We start from the raw sequence: 23,068 nt of genomic DNA, 5'->3' as shown, positions 1-23,068 counted from the left end.
AGTTTAAAGGAGAAAGAACTGAGTCTATGTTAAGAACAAGTGAGGGAAAGGCTGTACAGATCTCTTAAAGTGAACCCTCTCACCGTGGGACAGTAACCCCCCTCCCAGCTAATGACTTCTGTCCTATCTTGATGCCACCTCTATGACTGTTTCCTGAATATTGACTGACTCGGCTATCTTAATTTTTTTTTTTTTACTTTGCCTCATCAAAATCAATATTATTGTTGTTCAAATATTTCCTGTGTATATTACCGCAAAGAGCTAACAAACTGCAGCTTGATCTCCATGTACCAACAAATCTCGCTGCCCGCACTCATGTCTGCAGGCAGACGTTTCAGGACATCAAGGTTTCTAAATCCTCATGCCTGGGCCTTCGATGAGGACCCAGGGTTCCATTCCCAGCGTCCCCATGGCAGCTCACAAGCATCGAAACTCTAGTTCCGGGGATCCAACACCCTCTGCTAGGGTCCCAGGGCACCAGGCATGCATACAGTGTGCTTGCATACATGTAGGCAAAACCCTCATTGACATAAACTAAAGAAAGAAAGAAAGAAATCTGCGGTGTTTAATAAAGTGACGTAGTATTAGCCTATAACCACATACTTTAAAACATTCTCAGATTGTGTATGATCCCAGTGCCGTGTCAGTGCTATGAAAGTGTTGGTAATATTGTTTAGGGAATGACAAGGAAAAAAAAAAAAAAAAACATCTTCACTTATTAAATGCAGACGTAACTTTTCCCCAATACTCTTTACTCCCGCCTGGTTGAATTTATAGGTCAGAAGTCTGAGTATTCCCGCCTGCGGCCGGTGAAGGGGGACTGTCGTCCAGGGCTCAGGCCTACCGAGTTCTACTCCTTCGGGTGGGTGGAGGCAGCGTTCCCCTTAGACACGTGGCCACAGCATAAAACGAAGGAAAAGGCCGTGTAGAAGCAGGCGGTAGTTTCATGCTGCCGTGGAGTTCCCATGTTTGCTCCAGCCTGTGATCCTGTTCCTTACGTTTATGAGCTAGCCTTGATACCGAAACTTCCTCACAACCAACACTTGAAAAAGGAGTGTTTATTTAATGTATATGAGTGCATGTGTACACCCGCGCCCAGCAGAGGGCGTGAGATCACATTATGAACGTGGCAGCCCTGGGGTAGCTGCAGATTGAACTCAGGACCTCTGGAGGAGACCACCGAGCCGTCTCTACAGCTCACTCCACAGCCCACAGGCAACACTTTATTCTTGAGCCGCAGCCGCCACCTTACAACTAGGACTTTGATGTCTATCCCCATGTTTTCTAAGACTGAGATAATGTGATTGGGGTCTGTTTGGATTTCCCATTTTGACAAATGCCTCTTCCGTCTTTTCACTATCTTTAATATGGAGTTACTTGCCTTTAATCCCTGTGTAGGGATTTTTTAAAACATTCCAGAGATAGTTTTCCCTTGGTATCCAGTGCAGATTCCAGATCTCTCAGCCTCCTGAAACTATCCTAGTCCACACATGCCCGAATCCCTGTGGGAAATGGCACATTTTCATATAATCCACACACATCCTCCATGCACTTGAAATCATTTTTTTAATTATTTATACCACCTAATACAAATAGATTCTATACAGCGGTTGTCGGGCTGTGTTTTCAGAGGCTGGCCCAAAACATCTGTATCTGTTCAGTACAGACACCATTTTTAAAAAATATACATTTGATCTACAGTTGTTTCTATCCACAGACATAGACCCAGTGGACCCAGAGGGTCAGCTCTACTGCTTTCTGCCTTTCATTTTTGTCTGCACCTGGACAATTTGTAACTCATTTATGGACTCCATTTCCCTATTAGGAAGTTAGAACCATTTCTCAGCCTTTGGCCAAGATAACCTAAGAAGGTATATAGACATTTTCCTGAATGACATTCAGTAAGTTGGTTATTGTCACCCAACAACTCCACCCCAAAATCAGCGGGTGAAAACAAAATTTCTTGCTCACGAGCTGGGTCAGCGTAGGCAGGTTTCGCTCACCCAAGCCTGGCTGGGTTCTGCAGGGGAGGGGGCTCTGTTTGGCTGGGGGAGTGTCACTGGGGCACTGTGCTCCTACGGGTCTCAGGCCTCCCGGCTTTCAGCCTAGAGCTTATACACGTGGGTCTCCTGGTTCTCAGGCCAGTGGGGTAGAAAGAGATCCACATTTGGGCTCTGCTGGCTCAGCAGGTCAACTGAGATCTTGGATCCTTCATAAGCATGTTCTATGTATACTATAGAGCCAGTTCTCTATAGTAGCTCTCCTGCATAAATACGCAATGACGAACACACACACATACACACAGCACACACAGGGTGTTCTTTAGAATGTAGAAGGACTTAGATACTGATAATGTTGGCCTTGGTCTTTGGAGCTCATTAAAACTTTTAGACAAGAAGAAAATCATGCTAAAATTATGCTGTGTTGTTAGTTCATATTGTTTTTACATTTATTCAGTGAGAGAGAGGATGCAAAGTTCAGAGGATGACTTCCGGGAGTCATTTCTCTCTTCCCACCGCTTGGGCTCTGGGGGGCCAAATTCAGGTCATCAGGTTCGACAGCAAGGGCCTTCACTTACGGAGCCATCTCGCTGGCTCATGCTTTGTCGTTTTTTTAAAGGAGCCTTTTCTAAGCCACGGGATTCCAATGGGAATCACCTATAAGTCAGAACAAACATTTAGATTTAGCACTCAGACCAGAGCGAGTTCTGTTCCTCCCCTCTCTGACCCCTGCAAAAGTGAGAGTAAAATAGGCCAAGTTGTTTCTAAACCTCTGCCCAAGCCCACAGCATCGTTCTGCCTGCCCCCTCCCCCGTACTCTCTTCTCCGGAGTCCTTGCCCTGTCCCTTGAGCCACCCGTCCCCACAAGCTTATAAACAACCCTTTCTCTCAGCAGCAAATACCAGAAGCAAAAAAAAAAAAAAACAAAAAAAAAAAACCAGCAAAGGAAGCTATTGCTGCCTGAATGCCACTGGAAAAAGATCGCAAGAGAAGAGCCCAGCAACCCGGTGACCATGGTGACGGTGTGTAATCAGCAAACCATGGCCCTTGCTTTCCTTCCTTCTCTGGGCATCCATAAAATGGTTGGTTTAGAAACCCTGAGCCCACAGACTGTTTTCCAGCAACATAGCAACCAGATCGATACACGGCAACCCTAACAGTCAAAAAAACCACCCGTGCCATGATTATCAAAACCCAAATTATGACAGCAGGAACACCAGACTTCCTCTCCTAGCAGGAGGACACACTTGACATCTGAGCTACCTTCTCATTAAATCCAAAATGCTGTGTGTGAAATATGTCAGTACTTCATACATACGCACACCTAGGGGCATATTTTGTATGCACACAAATGCACAAACATACAAATCTACATGGGTGCACACACACATACACACACATGCACACACACACACACACACACACACACACACACACACACCCTCCTGCTGAGTTGCCACAATGAATGTGAAAACAAGAGCCCTGGCTAGTAGACAGGTGGCAAAGCTGCCCTGAGTTTCTGTCGACAGTTTCCGTGGCTTGGGGTTTGTGACGTTAAGCCTGAAACCCTAGACTAAAATAGTCCGTTACGGTGCCCCGCCCAAACCTACCCCATCCCAGGAGCTACGCTCTCAAGATAAGAAATAAACTCACTGTGTAAAAAAGGGCAAGGAAACACCTGTGTTTTGATTTGGTGTGGGTGTGAGGGAATCTTCCCGAGAACATAACCACAAGCCAGCCCTCTAGACTCTGCTGTCTGGATTAATGAGGTCCCACTGCCGGCCCGAGGAAGTCCTCTTTGGGGGAGCAGAACTCCAGCTGAGAGCTCAGAACTGTCCCACAACTTGCCAGGAAAACGAGCAACTTTACCTTGTTTTTGAATTACTGTTTTCAATCACACGCTAGGGCCAGGGCAGGCGCCGCCATGCCTGACCATCTGAGTTCCAGTCCAACACGCTGGAGGAGAGAAGCCTCGCTCGCAAGCTGTCCCTGGGGCCTCCACGTGCGCACAGTGATGCGCCCACACGGATACAAACTCGCACTGAACAAACATTAAAAAATAAATAATAAAATCACACGCGATGTATAGAGCACAGGCGCGAAAGCCATAGACCGAATTGCACAGGTCACGAAAGCAGATCCCCAGGGACTCAGAGGAAACTGAGGCAACACCACCATCCCTCCCTTTGCTGTTTTCTCATGTTTCTGTGTGTGAGCCTGTGGTATCCACTCTCCACTCCTCTCTTGTTCTTCATTGGCCATCTTCCAGACTTTCTTCTTTTCTCCCCAAGGACTATAAGCATGTCTTCATAAATACAAAAGGAAATAGCCCCCCCCACCCTCTTGCTCTACCACTCTTGAAGCTAAGCTTCTTGAAAGCACAAAATACAGTGACTTCCCACCATCCACTGTGCCCTACCCAACCCTTCTAAAAAGGTCCTAATCCAGGCCAAGGTGTACCAGGTCTCCAAACACAGTGGACTGTTGCTTACCAGCTCTTGCTGAGGCATTCTACCATGGGAGTTGCCTCCTTTCATAACTCCTCCTGCCTTCCTGCCTCAGTCTCTGTGGCACTGCTTTCTGGGGTTCCTCCCACCTCTTTGATCGTTTCTTCCCCATCTCCTTTGGGTGGTTATGGATGCTCCCTTAGTTTCTTTGAAATTAAATAATGTGACGAATGTAACTAAAGGGAGAAAGGGCTTATTTTGGCTCACGGTTCAAGGGCACATCATGACGCAGAAGTCTTGCAGAAGCAAGAGCGTGAGGCAGCCTGCCATTGTCACATCCATAGTCAGGAAGCAGAGTGCTGACTGCGACTGCTCAGATCACTTTCTCCAATTTGGACAGTCCAGGACCCCTCCCTGCACAGGGAATGGTTCTGCCCCAGGGTAAAGATGGGTCTTCCTCCATCAGTGGACCTTGTCAAGACAATCCTGCAAAGACCTGCCCAGAGCCTAGATAACTCTTAGGTGATTCCAGATCCTGTCAAGTTGACAAGTGACAGCGATAGTACATCCCCACAAGATTCACCAGGGAAAGCTTGTTCCCATGCTTGGTGCTGTTGGAAGGTGGAATTTCCTGAGGGGACCTCAGGTCTTCCTGAAAAGGGGTAGAGAGATCACCAGGGAAATGCACAACAGCACGTGCTGCTGAGGATGTGGGGGAAGAAACCGTATTTGCACTGCTGCTGGGAATGCGAACCAGGCAGGCCAACATACTACAGAGATTCTTGCGTGTTCGTGTTTATTGCTGCACTCTTCCCAACGGCCAAGAAATGGAAGCAGCCTAGATGTCTATCAACATATGAATGGGTAAAGAAATGTGCTTCATATGCACATGAAGCACGTGAATTTTTGCAGCCATAGAGAAAAAGAAATCATGACGTTTGCAGAAAAATAGCTGCATCCGGGAAACACTGTGTTAAGTGAAACAAGCCAGATTCAAAAAGACAAACACCTCTTTTTCTCCTCATACGTGGAGCCTAGATTTAAGGGTACATGTATGCATATATGCAGACGTGTGTGTAGAACATGAAACTAGCAAAGGACTAGAGGAGAGCAGAGAGTCTAGGGGAAGTGGGAAATAGGTAATGGAACACATTAATTCAAAAGCAGAAGGCAAGACTCAGTGGAAGAAGAAGGGTAACCATTTGGAACGGGGAGGGGCAGAGAGAGAGGACTGTGGAGGAGGGAAAGAATGAGAGCAAAGTGTAGTGACACATGAGGTAGGAAGACGCTGTGTTGAAACGCACTACTAAATCAACAAAAATAAATCCATGTCATATCAAAAGAGAGGAATTGCCAGTAGTATCTTACCTTGATGTTTAATGATTGTTCATTTAAAACTATGTGCTATTTTAGTCAACCGCACACTAAAAATAATTTAGAGGATAACTCATTCGCTACGAAGCTAATTAACACTTGGAGTCTTACAGGTCCCAAGAGGAAAAGTAATTTATTTTGATGATCATGCAGTCATCTTTGTCCAGACAGGTATAAAAAAGAGAGTCAAGAAAAAAAAATCTTTGAAGCATAAAAATGCATCATTTTAGATTTACCTGAAAATATGTGTTTAAGAAAAGAGAAAGCTGTAAAATTCCACCCTGTTCAAGAAGAGCATCAAAAGAATGATAGTTAGTGGCAGATCACAGTAGCATGCAAATTCTACTGCAAGCATTGAAATGAACATTTTAACAATTTTCTTCAAAACTTTTAATATTTAATCTGCTCCAAAAATGAAATCCTTTAAAGATATCCAAACTTACAAGAAATTATTTTCATATCAATTTGAATGTGTGAGGCTAAGTACTGTACTGTGTCAATTATCTGAAAATCTAGTGAACAGACAGTGCAAGCAAACCAGAGTAAGGCTGCCCTCCTTAAGTGTGGGTACACAGATTGCTTAAGAAGAAACACACAGAACTTCCATAACTGTAGCAGAAGTTTTGGTTTCTTTAAAAACTCAGTTATGTTATGTAAACAGGTTTTTGTTTTAATCCCAAATATTTAATCCCAAATGGAGCTGCTTTTAGTTTGTCCACAGCTGATATTTGCCTCTTCGTCTCAGAGGAGGGTGTGGTCTTTGTCAGATGCAGTTGATTTAATGCTGAGGACTCTGAGAGGGTATAAATACCAGAGAGATGAAGAGAATGCTTGGAGAGAAAACAGATGATTTGAAAGAGGGACACTTTGGGGGATGCTCTGAGAAGAAAGAGGGCTGCAGCTCTGCTTGCTGTTTGCTGGCCTGCTAAATATCCTGACGACTAAGATTGGTATTACCCCAAAGATGACTCTAAACAGCCAGAAGTAGCTAAAGAGAACTCCACCCTCTCCCCACTAACCTTCTTAGTGTTGCGGGGTTGGTGGAAGGGATGTTAAGGAACCCTATTAAAATAGAATAAAAAGTAGTGCTTACAATAACAAACAAACAAAAACAAAAGCAAGCAGACAGCTGTACAGATAAGTAAGGAGACAAAAACAAGATGTTTATTGGGCAATGTAGGTGATGATGGTTTGGTGCTCGCTGCCTGGTATTTTGACTTTGTTGCACATCTGAAAATACTTATAATAAAAGGTTGCAGGGAATGGCAAGAGAAATCGTTTCCATAATTATTTGTAGCACATGTAACACTGTAGCAGGATAGCACTGACAGTTAGTTTAAAGGTTAATGTCCTTGTTGTGACACATTTAATGTATCCTTTATTTGGATATAATAATGCATCTTGAAATGTGTCATTAGCTAGGATACTCTCAGCCACACATGATATACACACATTCTAAAGACTGGAGAAATGGCTAGTGGTTAAGAGCGCTGGCTACACTTCCATGGAACCTGGATTCTGTTGCTACCATACAGGGCAGGTGACTCCCAACCACCTATAACTCTAGCTTTCTGGGATCTGACGGTTTCTTCTGGACGCTGAAGGTACCAGCACACACATGTACACGCACACACACACAGGGAAAGAGAGAAGTAAAAATAAAACTAGCCTCAAAAATGGCTTTGGAATTGGCTGATTTGATGATGAATTAATGTCTTCTACGGTCTAGGTTTTTTTTTTTTTTTCAACATTCTGCTTTGTTGTCCTCGGTATTGGATCTGTCCCCAGCTCAGTACCAAGAAGGATACAACAGATTCAAGTAGACGATCCTTAACCAATAGCAATGAGAAGAGAGACCAACTGGCTCCCAGCAGCCTGCACTCCCACCACCTTAGCCACAAGGGAAATGGGATTGCCTTGAGGTGAGGAGTGCTGATTCACCCTTATCTTAAGCTAGTCCTGCCAAGCCTCCTGAGACCTAACTCTGTGAAGGGGGGCTGTTATGATTAATCTCAATCAAAAATCTGACAAAATCTGGAATCACCTGGGAGACAGCATGAGTCACGACTGAGAGGGAGTAGCTCGATTAGGTTAACTGAGTTGAGAAGACCTGCCCCCGGCACCATTTGCTGGGCTGAGCTGCTGCCACTGAAACTCTCTTTCTTGACTGTGAATACAATGTGGCCATCTTGCTTCAACTTCCTGCTGCTGTGGCTCCCACCGTGGCGCACTGTCCATTTAAACTGTGGCCCACAACAAGCCTGTTCTCTTCCCCCTTCGCTTTGGTTAGGCTAATTTATCACAGCAACAGGAAAAGTGACTAAGATATGGGTTGAGTAAAAACTGCAGATCTAAAAGGGTTACCTTAGACATGACATGAAACAATTCTAATAAATCCACGAGGTTCACAGGATGGAAGAACAATAGGCCTATTACATAGCCTAGGTTCTATTCCCAGAGACTACAGAGTATATAACATCTAAGTACTACAGACATAAAATTCAACTGTTTCCTCGGCTGATTCACTGAATTCCTGCTGGAGAGTAGGGACTGCCTATTAATTCAGTTCCTCTTTCAAAGTAAAACAGAGGTGATAGCGAGCTGTAAGTGTAACTGAAACTAAGGCTTCGCCTCTGCATACCTAATGACTTCTATCTTTGTCTCTGGTTCACTGTTACTACCAGAATCAGCACTTTCATTTTTTTCTTCTCATTTTCATAAATAAAATTCACTAGATATTCAAAGACGGAGATAAAGGCTGAGGTGGTAACATGGTAGAAACGGAACGAGTGCCTGGCGCCACACTCGCTACCTCTTCTATCATACTTCACGCCCTTCGCTGACCTGGGCGCTCTACATGCATTATTAACTCCTCAATCTTCACAACTCTTCTTAAGCATGTGCTATGGTCTCCATATTGAGATGGGAAAGAGAGGCCTCAGGATAACGGAACAGTGTGGCACATTGGTCAGGCGCCTGCCCTCTGTGATCTGTTCTGATGCCATCTCCACTCCCCTCCCCTTGGCCATCTCCCTGACTCTGGTTCCCAAGCTAGGTAGGTAGTGCTCCCTCTCCCCTCTCCCCCACCATTCTCCTCACCCCCACCCTCTCACCCACAGCCTGCTCCCTCTCTGCTGGCACTCATTTTACAAGTCAGGATCGGGTCCACTCTTCTTGAAAAGCCTTCCTTAGTGAAGGCAGAGGCCGGGCTCTTGCCCAGCGCCTAGCCCACCCACCTCACCTCACTCGGATGATTTGCTCACAGATCTGTGCCCTCCAGTAAGGGTGTGATAGCAGGCCTGACGTTCTTCTGGTGTCCCTGGGGCTTGCTACTATGCCTGGCCTATGGCTGACACTCAGAGTGTTGCTAAATGAACGCACGAGCTCCCTGATTTTACACTTTCCTGTCTCCCCCGTGCCGTCTGACACCACATATTGTAGACACTTAGTCAACTGAAGTGGGTGCCGGATTCTTCACCAGTAGCCTAACTTAGTAAAAACAAAGCAAAACAGAACCACACTTCCCCCTCCCACCCCCACCCCCCCGCCCCATCTCGCTTCTGAATCTAGACCCTGAGAATCTGGACTCCTTTCAAGAGCCCCCAGTCTGTCAAATCCCAGCAGGATATGGGAAGTCTGACTCCCATTTGTTGACCTGGAGGGCTGGCTGGGCTGGGCAGGGGTGGGGAGCAGTGTCAGGGCTCCGGGCAGCTGCCTGGCGCGCCTTCTCCCAGTTCTTGCCTATTAAGGTAAGAGTCCTCTAGGAACGCCGCGGTGGGAGGGAGGGTCTCCAGCAGCGGCCTCCGCGGCCTGGGAGCTTGCAGGACCAGCAGCCCTGGACCCTCTGCCTGGCACCTCGCCACAGGGTCTACCGGCTTCGCCCGTCCTTCTTAGCTTTGCCACCTGAAGTCGCCTTCCTGGGTTTCCATAGCCACGCCGACAACTTCAACCATCACCGCGGGTCTCAAAGGAGTGTGGGCACCCGGCGCTGATTAAAGAGACCCCGCGTCTCGGGTGGGCGCTGCTCTCGCACAGATGCTCGGATAGCTACGGGAGCCCGACCCACCGGCGTGGAGGAAGGTGGCGCCACCTCCGAGGACAGGAGCTGGGGCATGGGACCCGGATCTCCATCCCGGGGAGCCCCCGCCTAGGCCAGCTGGCCCCTCGCGCCCTGGGTCCCGGCCCGCAGGCCACGCCCACAGGTCACGCCCCTCCCAGCCCGCCCCGCCCCTCCCGCCGGCGCCCGCCGCTCCCGGGGCTCGGCGCGGGCCTGGGGAATCGGGAGCCCGCCGCCAGGGTCGCAGCATGGGGCGTTTTCGCGGGGGCCTGCGGTGCATCAAGTATCTGCTGCTCGGCTTCAACCTGCTGTTCTGGGTGAGACCCGAACCGGTGGGCCGGCCAGGGGGTCGGGGTCCCCAGGGAGGTGACTGCCATAGAGTTGGGCCCTAGGGGAAGGCAGGATGTTCCAGAGGCGCTAAGCAGACAAAGAGGGAGGGGACCGGTGGAGGGTGAGAGGACACTGAGCCGCTGGAGCTGCTAGAGCCGGCGAGAAGAGGAGACTCGGTGCCTCGCTCCCCCGAGAGGAACCATCATCTTCCGCAGCATCGCCCGGCGGGTGGCGCCAGGTGCGGGGACCCAGCCGGCCCCCACATCCCGAGGCTGGGGGCCTGGCCGCCCGCGCTCCCTGCAGCCTGCTGTGCACACACACCCCCTTCGCGCGCTGCCTTCTCCGGGGAGCCCGGCGGCCCGGCCGGGGCGCTGGGAGGGAAATCCCTACCCTGCGGTCGCCCGGGGTGGCGCTCCATCCCACGAGTGTGCGGACGCACCGCCTGGCTCTGGTCGTTTGTTGGAAAAATACGGACCGTAGAGGAAATTGAGGGAGTGGGGGAGGGTCCGCCTTTTCTTGGGCATTAGGGGAGGGTACCGATGGGTGGGCAGTGGTGGGTGCTGTTCTATGAGGGGTTGGAAAATGGAGGGGTTTTTGGAAGGGCGGCAGCATCCCCCAGGCTCCCTGCCTACAACCAGTATTCTTGAAATGATCTCATTCAACTTTGCAGGCTGGATTAGACCTGGCAATATTCCCCAGTCAGAGATGCAGAGAGACAGCCGGGGAGAGGGCCGTGGCCCCAGACTCCTGTGTTATCAGGGCATGGTTTACGGGTAGACCCTCCCTGGAATGCTTGCTCCCAGGCCCTGGAAAATCGTCACAGGTCCTTTCTGCACAGTCCCCATTGGCCTTCCAGTGAGAGAATGCCAGCCAGTGTAGCTGCTCAGACAGACCCTGAGGGGAGACAGGAGTCTTGCTTGGGGGGAAGTGGGTAAGAGCAGGAGCAGGGATGCTTTGAGACGCCTGAGCTGGAGGCTGTGCTCTGAGGGGGTTGTGTAGGCAATGAGTAATTAATTATTGAACAGCAGGCCCCACTTGTGTCTACCAACCCATTAGCCATGACCCCTGGGTAACTCCAGCAACTCTAAGCTCTTCAGAGCCCACGTGGTCATGACCAGCATTGGTCAGGAATGAACAGTTTGGAGGAAGTTCCTGGAGGACATCCCTGTGTTTTAAAAATACACATAGATTTCACACGCTTTGGCATTTGCCTCCATCACACTCCAGGAAGAAGTATTTCTGAGTGCCCTTGTGTCTTTGTTTGTTTTGTTGGTTTTCTTTTTTTTTAAGTCTGGCTTAATTTCAAAAGCTGTTAATTATAGATGCCATGCTGCTGTGACACCCTTCACTCTCACTGCTCACAAATTGGAGCTTTTATGTGAGCCTGAGAGGGAAGTCTCTGGGTGGGTTTAGCGCTTATCTTGTGCCAGCTTCCCCAGATTTAGAAACATTTGCCCTGGGTCAGGGACAGCGCCGGGCACAGAGCATCCCCTTCGTTACTCCAGTGTGCATGTGCAGGTCATCCCCATTTTCAAAGAGGAAGACGCGGAGGCTCAAATAGGTCGCACAGCTGTTGAGTGGCAGGCACGAACTCAAAGGCTGCCTGCTCCAGCTTCACCCTGCGGGAGAGTCAGTTAGACAGCTGTCCCCAGAATGTGGCTCCTGGATCAGGAGCAGCAAGCGTTCCCCAGGAACTTTTCAGAGCCCAGACTTGCTGACTCAGACACTGTGCGGGAGGGGCCCAGCCAGCTCCTCTAGAAGGCCCTTCAGGTAATCCTAAACCACAGGCGTGTTTCAGAACCACTATTAAACAGTTGTTAGATAGACGGGGTCTATTAAGTTAAAGCACTGTTCTCAAGGCTGCTGCTCTAGCTAAACAAACGAGAACAGCGCATACTGAGCAACAGGAACAGAGTAAGGCTGGGTGACCAAGCGACAAGTTTCACACCCCAGGTCGCAAACACAGGGAGGTAGTGGAAGTAGCGCTCCAGTGAAGTTTAGTGCCTTTTCTACATGGGACCTAAAAAGGGAGTTCAGAGAAGGAATCCCAGTGTCGGTGAGAAGCCTAAAACACTTCTCATGAGAGACACTGGAGCTCAGCCTCTGAAGAGCTGGGAGAACGGAGGTGGTCCTAGCCAAGGACCGTGAGCCACCTGAGTGACAAAGCCATGGAGCCTGAGTGCAGAGTCCTAAAGCATGGGGTGCTTGGAAGAAGGGGTGTGCCTGAGCAAGCTGGTCCCCCGGCAGGGATTCCCTTCCCATCTGGACAATTGGAGGGATGGAGTGGTGGCAAGGATTCAAAGAAAACGTGAGAAGTGTCTGATCCCACCTTCCTAAGGTAGTCAGACAGAGTAGGGGCTTGAGGTTGATTGTTGTTGTTTTTTAATTGTTGTTTTTATTATTAACTGCCTGACACACATGAAGCATTCAATAAATAGTGGCTGTCTTTCTCCCGGTGCCCTTACTGTTGGCAAACAGTATCTATGTGTGCCAAGTGGCTTACATGTGACCTCTTTGGTGGCTAGCTTTACATCACCCTCTCAACTCAGACTTGGGTATTTTCCCCACTAAAATGTCCTACTCCCTGAGAACAGGATATTTTTTTTCCCTGTTGTTTTCACAGTCATTTCCCCAGCCTCTAGAATGGTGTCCAGCACATAGGAGGTACTGAGTGACTCTATAGGGTGAATGAATGGATCTTCAGGTTAGACGCCTGGATGTGAACAGCCTTCCTGACGTTTAGACATCAGTTATCAGCTTTATCTGGAGAGCTGGCATATCCCTGCCTGTTCACTGAGGCAATGCTGAACTTTGCTCTCATAGACTGATGCCAGGAGAAAGCTAGGAGGACCCAGTGTCTCCCGCTGAAAGGGAAGGCCCTGGAGGAGCAGCAGGTGCCGTCAGCTTTCTCGGTAAAGTGAAAGGGACAAACTAAAACAGATAGCTACCAGCTTGGGGAAGTGGAATGTATGGGATAATTATCCATATACATGCCTTCATGTCACTGAAGGAACTTGGTTCCACAGAAGCTCTGCCCTGGTTTCTAAAGTTGTTTTGCTTCGTTTTGTTTGGGGGAGCTTTCCCTGGAAGGAAACCCTCAGCAGTGACTTGGGTGTCCCCACACACCCAAAGATGTCTTCCTGTTTGAGGTATAGAGTCGGTTCCCCCTGGTGACAGCACTTTCTAGCCTGGCAGAAGTTGGCCAGGAGGCAGGCACAGAGGCTGTGGAGTGTGTTCTGTGGTCTGCGAGTCACAGATTTGGAGCCTCATCTGGCAGCTGGCTTGACATTCCCCTCAGCTGTGCCTCTGGTTTTCTAAACATTCAGCCAGACCTTTGAGAACCAGCGCAGGGAACCCAGCTGGACTCACACCGAGTGATGAGTGATTTAAATCCCCAAGTAAAGCCTGGTCCTCAGCCCCACTAAATTAACTTCTGATCTAATAGGTGATGTCTGGCTTGCGTCTGTCGGGTCTGACTTGAGGAACTACAGCCACAAGGCTTGGTATAGCCCTGACTGCGCTGAAATCACCTTTGTTTTTTCTTCCCCTCTGTTGCATAGCAATATAAATAAAACACTACAACCCACCCGGCCACATATATTGGTTAGAAGAAAAGCCTAGGCACTGTTTATTCCTTAGTTTATTGTTGTCTGCTCAGCGTTTTCCTATCATTGTGCTGCTCTGGGCTATTGGGGGCTGTGTCCAACAGGAAGCAAGGCTGTTCCTGGTTGAAAAGTCACATACCATATATGGCAAGTGGGACGGGCACTGCCTTTCTTCCTCGCCATGATCGATGCAACTTTGGGTTTTCACTTGGTGATGCCTACTAGGTGCTTCTGAAAAGACTCTCTTTAGCTCAGGGGTGAACGTTGTTTGACTCAAACAAAGCTTATATTCCTGCTCTGTCCCGCGCATTTCAAACAACTGCAGAGTGGCCACTTGTTAGAAAGGATGGTGCAGGGGGTGGGGAGAGAGCCTTTGGAGCCTCCCGGACAGTCTGCTCACTGTCCATCGCCTGTTCCACTGATTTCTGTTAAAGTGGGAAGACAGAAGCATTGGCCAGCCTTCCCTACTGTGTGCCGAGGGACCTGGAGATTCCGGGAGGAGCAAAGCGCGCACAGCATGGCCGGTCTGGAGAGGCCAGAGTTGTATTCCTTATGGTAGACCTTAGGCAGGTGTATGTAGCATGGCAATTCTGCACGTTGAAGCCTGAAAGGCGGATTCTGGTACCACGCTGCTGGAGTCTACTCCTAACTCTATGGGTCTCTCTACTGGGACTAGGTTCAGCTGTTTGACCTCTTTGAGCCTCCATTTTCTCCTTTGTAAAATGAGCATGGTAAGGTAGTATGCAAGTCACCTTGTGACCTTTGTGCAGATAAAACAAGTTAATATATGTACAGTAAAAAATCCAGCAGGCACAGAACACACACTCTGTAATCTGAGTTCTGTTAGTGGTGGTTGGATTCTGTCAGGTTCAGGCGGGAAGACAGGGTCTATAATTCAGGAGGCCACTCAAGGTAAAGAGGGAGCATGCAAGCGCCCTATATCCAGACAAAGTGGCTGGAGTCTTCACAGCTTATGAACGGCATGGGGTCCTCCTTCTATGATCCGTTCACTCAGCAAACATATGCTAGGCGCCTGCTATTGCCTCAAACCCTGAACTGTGATTGAAAAATTAGAACCCAGCCCTACATCCTGAAGCACTGCACCTTACCCGGCCTCCGTGTTGTCTTTGATAATATCTCATCTCCTCTTTGGTCTCTGCACTTGGTGGGCAGGGACTGTCAGGAGCTGGCATCCTCCCTTCTAGTCCCGAGACACCCGAGGGTCAAGAGGGTTCTAGATAAAAGTTCATGTGCAGAACTGGTAGGTCCCTGCCATGCTTCTGTGCTATCACATAGAGGCCAAGGGACAAGATGGCACAGGCTTTGGTGGTCTGTGCCTCTCCTAGTATAATGTGAAAATTGATACAGGAGGCCTAATTCAATTATATATTCTGACTTAGGAGGTCTGCGCCTGTAACAGTCCCCCAGGTGATGCTGGCTGCTCTGAAGACACTTTAAGGACCATTGTTTGAGAGGCGGCCTCATGAGCGCAAGACCCTTGTTTATTTAAGGCTTGGTTTTGGTGGTTCTTCCATTTTATGGTTATTGTTCCCAGGGTTCCTCTCACTAACACTCGGTAGTCCTAGGATTGCCATCATGAGTTGGTCTCAAGGTGTTATTCTCGATCACCCTGCCTGAAGTCTGTCTGGGTAACCTCTCTCCTCCAGCCTTAACACTGGCAGGGCATTCCCAGCAGGCTCGCCCTCCTTGTTAGGGTCTCTAAGAGATGGAGGAAGGCGGAAATGAGACGGGAATATCCAGCAGGCTGGAGCACAGCTTACAGATAAACGGGAGTTACCTCGGCCTGCCTTTCTCTCCATGTTCCTTCATTAAAAGGAAAATCAACAGTGCTAATTAACATGCATGTGAAGTTCTGGTTTACAAAATGCTTCCACATACATGAGCTCATCTGGCAAGGAATTATGAGCAACGCCTAGCTTCGCAGTCTTCATATTTTTAATTTTCGCAATAATTTAATTAGCCCCACTTTACAAGTGTGAAAGCTGAGAGGCGCCGTAGGTAGAACGCTCGAGGTTTCCTCGTTTCCCACCTTTTCACATTATTAGTGCATTTGGGATGTGGAACACGGAACACAAAGTACAGGGGAACATCCTAGAGGGGTGGGGAGATGGCTCGGTGGGTCAGAGCAGTTGCTGCACAAGCCTGAGGGCCCAAACTCCAATCCCCAGAGCCCGTAGAAAAAGCTGAACAGGCAGGACGTGAGATGCCACCGGTTGATCCCAACAGAGCTAAATAAAATGTATATTAAGAAATAATTCTGATAATTAACTAGGCTTACCAGTGAATGTCTAAAAGATTCTTCAAAAAGGAATCAATTATCTCCTTAAGACATTGCTATTTATAGAATTAACCTTACACAAACCAACTGAATTGTGTCACTGTGACTGTGTTTTCCTTATCCTAAAGTTTAGCTATTGACGCTGAACAAATAAAGCATGAATATTTTCAGAAAAAAAAAGCTGAACGGGGCCGATTGCCCCATAAGCTAGCACTGTTTGGGGATAGAAAGATCACCGGGGCTTGCTAGCTACTGTCCTGGCTCCAGATTCAGTGAGAGGCCTTGCCTCGGAGGAATAAGCCAGAAGTGAAATACACACCTATGTAATCCTCTGACCTTCACATGTGCAGGCGCCAGGCCTAAATGCCTGCGTATACACATGTTTACATACACACACAAAAAAAGAAGAGTCAGGCATGGTAGCTCACACTTGTGACTCCAGCATGCAGAAGGTTGAGGCAAGACAACCTAATTCAAGGCCTATTTGGGCTACATAGTAAGACCCTATCTCAACAAAACAAAACAAGATTCTGCTGGCTTGGAAAATACATAGTGTATGATTGGAGTGATTATAGCCAGGGTCAGGTTCAGTCTTGAAGCATTCTAGAAATACTGGGATAAAGAGGTGCATAAAATACCCCCACCTGTGGCAGAAACAGGAGACGGGTAAGGAATGGGCCTGGTTTAAGGCAGGTGAAAACAATATGGAAATTGAGACGCTACAAGGAGAGGCTAGTTTGTACTGGAGAGACCATTTTAGAAAATTAATTTCGGCATCAGAGGCTTGAAGGATAATAGCGCTGCCCAAGTGTAAGCCCAGGGCTAGTGCTTTTCTGAGCACAGCCTCATGTTAACCCCTTCAGCCATCACCACAGCCCTGTGAAGCAGCAGCTGCTTTCCTCAAGTTCCACCCAAGGAGACAGAGATACCGGGACTTGCCCAGACCACAGAACTGGCCAGCAGCAGAGCTGGGTCTCCAGCTGAGGCTCCAGCACCTCTGTCCTTAGCCTTCCTGAGTCCTCAGGCTACAAGCTTGGAGAGGTGGCGGGAGCCGGGAGGAGCGTGTGAGGGATTTCTACACCTACTTATGCAATATGGTGGCCATGCTGCTGAGCACCTGGGGCTGTTGAGGTTAATTAAAGCCAAATAAAGCATAATATTCTGTCCTCAGTCCCAGTCACCGCATTTCAAGGACTCAGTAGCCACTGGTGTCAAGTAGCTGCGATACAGGACAACACAGAAGGCAAATGTTTATAACCCTGGGGAAGCTGTGTGTCTGTGTGTGTGTGTGTGTGTGTGTGTGTGTGTGTGTGTGTATGCATGCTTGGTTGTATATAATGTACATGCACGTATGTAGGTATTATTCCTCAGGCGCCATCCAGCTTTTTAGATTTCTTTTGACACAGTCTCCCACTGGCCCAGAGCTCAGCAAGAAGGCAGTGAGCTCCAGGGTCCACCTGTCTCTGTGCCCCAGCGCTGGGATGGTAAGCACGAGCCGCCACAACTGGCTTCCTTTACGTGAGTCCTGGGAATCACACTCAGATCCTCTTTCTTGCCAAGCAAGCACTTTCATGTAACTAAGCCATCTCCCCACATCTCGACGGAAAAACAAAAAACAAAAAAACAACCAATTCTGTTAGACAACTCCAGGCTAAGTATAATTATTCTTTGTGTCATAACTACATTTTCATTTTTTCCCCTACTAGCTCCTAAATAAACTAAAATTAAAGAAATGGAGGCGTTGCCTCTATAAAGGGCACCGGCTTTCTGGTACTGTTTTAAAAACTGAAGGGAAATCCAGCTGCCAAGAACAGCAGGGGAGTACACTTGATGAAAATCAGAAGGCAGCAAACTAAGGTATTGGTATCGTGCGGGGGAGGAGCTGCCTTCCTGAAGGCTCTGCTCTCAGTTTGACTCAGTGAGTCCACCTGCCTGAAAAGGCCAAGCGCCAGCACTCACAGCTCTAAGTACACAGCAAACTCGCTTGCTCCCCCGGAAGGCACATTCCTCGCCTATCCTGCAGATGGTTAGCCCAGGGTTATAGGAGTTTCGTGTCTTGTCCAGGGTCTGGACAGAGTCTGACCATACCCTCACCCCTACTTGTACCTCTGCTACATGGGCTACTGTCGGTACAGATGGATTTTGTCATCCTGTCACGGGCATGGCGTTATTCAGTCTGAACACTCAAACGAGAGCATTCTAGAAAAACAGGGATTCCTAGAGCGGTCGGTCCAACGTCTGCCCATTCACTTTTACAATGGGAAGAGTTTGCTTATAAGTGTGTGTGTGTGTGTGTGTGGTATTGAACAGGAGCATAAAGCCACATGTTGTGGAGTAAGACCCGGGGTGGGAGCACTGCATAGAGAGCTGTGTGATGCCCTTTTCATCCTGGAAGGGACTGGCGCAGCGCCTTAGTGACCTGGAAGCAGGTTCTTAGAAAATTAATATTTTTTTTTAAATGTCTAGAGAACACCAGCCTGTGTCTCCTATAGTCCATCCCAGAGAACTTTCTGGCAACTGAGTGTTTCTGCTTGTTCCGATCCAAACTTGACAGGTTGCGTTTGCTCTCTGCCACGGTTTCTCACTGTAACCGTGGAACGCCGGGTAAAGCGCACTGGTACTGGCCAGTATTTAAGAATCCTGGTTTCGGGGCTGGAGAGACGGCTCAGCAGTTCAGAGCACACACAGGCTGCTCTCGCAGAGGGTCCTCTGGTTCCCAGTACCTACCCTGGGAGTCATGACTGCCTGTAACTCCAGTCTGATACTCTCTTCTGGCCTCCACAGGCTCCTGAACTCATGTGCACAAGGGTGCATATGCAGACCTGAACATGCGGGAGTGCACACTCGTACACACACACACCACACGCCACACACACATACACACCACACACACTAACAGACACACACAATCAAAAATAATAACATGATTTTTTTTTTTAAGAGAAAGAATCCTGGTTATCTTTTCTAAGGTCACCCTCTCTGCCTCCTTGAACGTTAAGTGAACACATAAATATCATTTAATATCATTTAATGTCTCCTCTCTGCTTATGTAAAGCTCAGTACAGTCAAGATATGGTATCAGTCACTATGGTTCCCAAGATCAGTGTTTGTGCGTGCAGAGGGCAGGATCAGAGAGAAGAGCGAGCAGGGAGCGACTGGGAGGAAATCCAGAGATCTTAGCACAGGCAGATTCCCCCTAGGTGAGAAAAGGCTGGCAGTGAGTGGTGAGTTTAACCCAAGGCTGTAGCTGGATGGAGCCAGGCTTTAGTTCCGGGTCTCTGTGATCTTCACTGGTAAAGCCGTCTGCTCCCTGACATTAGTCACTGGCCTGTAACTTAGTTTTGCTGTGTAAGGCAAACTGTACAAAGCCATTGTCCTCCTCTAAATTCTTGCTCTTCCCTGATCTATTCTACCCCCATACTTTTAACCCAAAGGCATTGTGTACACGCACTGACTAAACCCAGCACAGCCGGCACTTGTCACAGATATTAGTAAGTTGCCAGCTTCTTTCCCCAGGTTTTCCTCCCCCGAAACTCCAGTTCCCCACAGCACTTGTAAACACCTCCCAGCAAGGTCAGCTGACCCACTCAAATTCACTTCATAACAGCTTCAGCAAACAGGGGAAGAAAAGGCATGGCTGTCACAAATGCACAGTCAAGTGTTCTCTCCAGAGAACAGAACACTTCTGATCCTATCAGAGTTTGAACTGCAGTGCAGAGAATAAACACTGAGTCATGAAGTGCCCTGGCTCATGGGCTGGCTCAGTGGGTGAAGAGGCCTGCCGCTAAGCCTCCCACCCCGAGTTCCATCCCTGGGTCCCCGTGGCAGAAGGTGAGAGCCGACAGGTTGTTCCCCGTCTCCATATGCAGTGCACGCATGTGCCCACACATGCATACCTAAAAAAAAAAATAAACAATTTGAAAAGATGCTCTTACCTGAAGGAAGCACAAGCTTGTCCTCCTGAAGGAGGGAGAGGGTAAATCCTAAATGCTGGGGAGCCACCAGCCATTTCCAAGCAACAGTATCACCATCTGCCATCACAGCAGCCCTTCCTTCTGGTCCACACCCGGTCCTGATGTCAAGGACAGGACAACTGGGTCCTTGGGAGGCCATTTGGTATGAATGTCATATGGTATTCGGCCCTTGGTGTATTGTTTTGTTTTGTTTTGTTTTTGCTTTTGAGAAAGTGCCATCTGAATCCTGGCCTTGCTTTCTCTACATAATACAATGAAAGTCTTAGGAGCCGGTTTTCCACTTGGAGCAAATTAGTGTCATCTTCCAAAGCAAATGTGCTTGTGACATCTGCCTGCTGCAAGGGAGCGCTCCCTTCTCGGAGGCATAATGGGCCTTCAATCAGATCAGGCATTGCGAGCGCTCATTATGATTCCATCTAGGACGTGAATTGCCACCACGAGCAAGTATTAGCTTGAAAGCATTAATGGAGACTCTAGGATAGAAGCCTCATTTTCAACTTTACGTGGCTTCATCCCCCCCAAAAAAGAGAATAGCAAATGATCTGGGTTTGTGTGCATGCATGCAGCATTCACGATAGGGAAGCAGGAACACAGGGCTGGTTCTGTTCACCTCTCCTTGAAGGGCGGCGTGTGTCTGTGTTATTGTAACCTGCCTTGGCCAGGAAGAGAGGTGCACGCATGCGTGACCCCTGCAGCCCATGAAGCCTGATAGCCAGCACTGTGGTGTTTTCTTTTTCTGTGGGTGAGTGTTTTGCTGAGTGCCCCCAACGCTGTGTCTGCTTCGCAACTGCTGTATTTCACAGGCACAGGTGGACTTAGAAATAGTCCTTCATGAAGTACTGGCTTGGCTGTGAGAGTTTCTGGAGATGGCTGTCAGTCTTCAGCTCAGGCTAAGATACAGAAGTGCCTGGCCCTGGGTTCAATCCCAATCCCAGAAAAAAGAAAGAAGGAAAGAAAAAGGATGAAAGAGTGAGGGACAGGGAGGGGAGGGAGGTATGGAAGAGGACAGGGGGAGAGGAAGAAATGTAGATTAGAGGTAAACATGGTGCCAGATGTCAGTAATCCCAGCAAAAAGGTTGAGGCAGAAGGACCATGATTTTGAGGCCGTTCTGAGCTATGTAGTGAGACGCTGTCTCAAAATAAACTAAAACATAAACAACCAAAGAAGTGTACACTGGGTAGTATAAATGACAGAGATTGGGTTGGATTTGTGTGCACATGAGGTCAGCATCCAGTGCTTCCCGGCTCTCAGAGGATGTCTTGTCCATTCATCCTTACAGCAGGCTTTCTGACGTAACTTTTTATAAAGATACTGTTCCACTGTGAGGGCCCCCCCTCATGGTTTCACCTAGCTCTGATTAGCAGCCTGAACACACACACACCAAAGATTCAAGCTCCAAGAACCATCAGGCTGAAGGTAGCCTTCAGCAGGTGGGTTTCAGGAGGACACAATTCATTCCACAGCTGATCAAGAGGGGCCTCTGCCGCTCCTCCCCAACCCCAGTCTGCTCTGCAAGGCAGAGAGGAAAATGCTTAGCATCCAGCCTCTGAGAGCTGGCCCTGCTCTCAGAGCTCAGGCCTTTAAAACCCAGAAATATTTAAATAGCAATAGTTATGTGAGCTATGAAACAACACACATATCTAGGCCAGGACAGGCTTCCCCAAGGAAGTGACCTGAGAGCTGAGCGCGAGGGGGAGTCAGCCTACTGTGGGCGGCACAGTATTCTGGCCCATGAAACAGCAAAGGCAGAAAGCCCCACGTGAGGAAAGACAGGGGGCCTGAAAGCATCTGAGCCCCTCCTGCTGTCTCCCGACTGGGTAGAAGCACACACGCTTGGCTGGAACTTCCCCTGGGGATGCTTTTGGCCCAGAAAGGATCCTCTCTGCTTGGTTTCGTCAGCAGAGAGCTGAGTGGCAGCACACATTTGCTCCTTGTCGTGCAGGTGGCTTGTGTCCGGGAGGGGAAGGCTGAGCGTACTGGACGACTGGCCTAGGGGGGTCGTGTTTTCATTCTGCATCTCGGTACTGCCTCCTCGCAGCTGGCAGCGGGATGACCCTTCCTTGCTTGTGATTTATAGGGAGAGAGTGCTAAGGTGGGATGTTTCAGGAGCAGTCCCTGAAAAGGGGGAGGAAGTGCAGTAAAATACAGTTGAAACGCAGTCCTGTGTGGAGCTGAAGGCCTTGTCTTCTGCAGACGGCTCTTACCTGATGGGCAGTTGTTACCCATCTGCTTTGCTTCAAAATACTGTGAATCTGCCCTTCCACCCTTTTTGCCACTGAGTTTTAGACCATAAACATCTTCTCTAAAGACGTCTTGGCAAGCTGTGTGTGTGTGTGTGTGTGTGTGTGTGTGTGTGTGTGTGTGTGTTCTGCAAACTCTCTACTGTAGCTATTGAAGTAACTTAGCCATGAAAATATCTGTGATTGTCCTGCTTAACGATGGGTTTGTGTGGCCCTGTCTGCTCCTTGTACTGTGCTCCAGTCACCGTTTTCCTTCTAATTTATGCATGTTTGTGCACCAGTTTCTCCTGTGTTCCCTAAAACTAGCCTATCGTATAATATTTTCTTTCTTCCTTTCTTTTGATTTTCTTGGTCATGTTTAAGACAGGACCTCAGTATGTAGCTCTGGCTGGTCCAAAACTCACTATGTAGACCAGGCTGGCAAAGTTCGTCCTTCCTCTGCCTCATATGTGCTGGCATGAAAGGTGTATGCCACAACTTCAGGCTCTTTTACTTTTTTTTTTTTTTGTTACTGTTTTGGGGACAGAGTTTTATCATGTAGCCCAGGCTAACCTAGTATTTGCTAGGTAGCCCAGACTGGCTAGTACTAGTTACATAACCCAGGCTAGTGTTAAACTCACAGCAATCCTCCTGCTTCTGCCTCCTAGATCCTGGGATTATAGGTGCGCACTCCCACAGCCAGCTTTCTGGTGGAATTTTTGGAATGCCGTGTGTACAGCTGAGCTGCAGGAACAGAATGAC

At 48.5% G+C, this 23,068-nt stretch overlaps 1 protein-coding gene and 1 long non-coding RNA gene across 4 annotated transcripts in view; one reads left to right on the top strand and one right to left on the bottom strand.

Annotated features, from left to right (window-relative positions):
• Positions 1-1,553: 1,553 nt before the first annotated feature.
• Positions 1,554-20,405, bottom strand: LOC132656949 (uncharacterized). 2 transcript variants are annotated; one of them, XR_009594790.1, is made up of 3 exons: positions 20,048-20,405; positions 3,870-4,041; positions 1,554-2,657 (listed from the first exon to the last, which is right to left on the bottom strand). It is a non-coding gene; the product is annotated as an uncharacterized LOC132656949 (long non-coding RNA). The 2 variants fall into 2 exon arrangements; XR_009594789.1 differs by lacking the exon at positions 20,048-20,405 and adding an exon at positions 9,725-9,912.
• Tspan2 (tetraspanin 2) overlaps positions 10,062-23,068 on the top strand; it is a 40,193-nt gene continuing 27,186 nt past the window's right edge. For both annotated transcript variants that reach the window (XM_060392961.1, XM_021659935.2), the window contains exon 1: positions 10,062-10,195. In XM_060392961.1, the coding sequence (XP_060248944.1) occupies positions 10,127-10,195 (69 nt within the window). In that variant the 5' untranslated portion in view covers positions 10,062-10,126. The remainder of the gene's footprint in view (positions 10,196-23,068) is intronic.

The sequence above is a fragment of the Meriones unguiculatus genome, chromosome 10 (assembly GCF_030254825.1).
Source record: "Meriones unguiculatus strain TT.TT164.6M chromosome 10, Bangor_MerUng_6.1, whole genome shotgun sequence".
Lineage (NCBI taxonomy): Eukaryota > Metazoa > Chordata > Mammalia > Rodentia > Muridae > Meriones > Meriones unguiculatus.
This window is presented reverse-complemented; position numbering and strand designations above follow the sequence as displayed.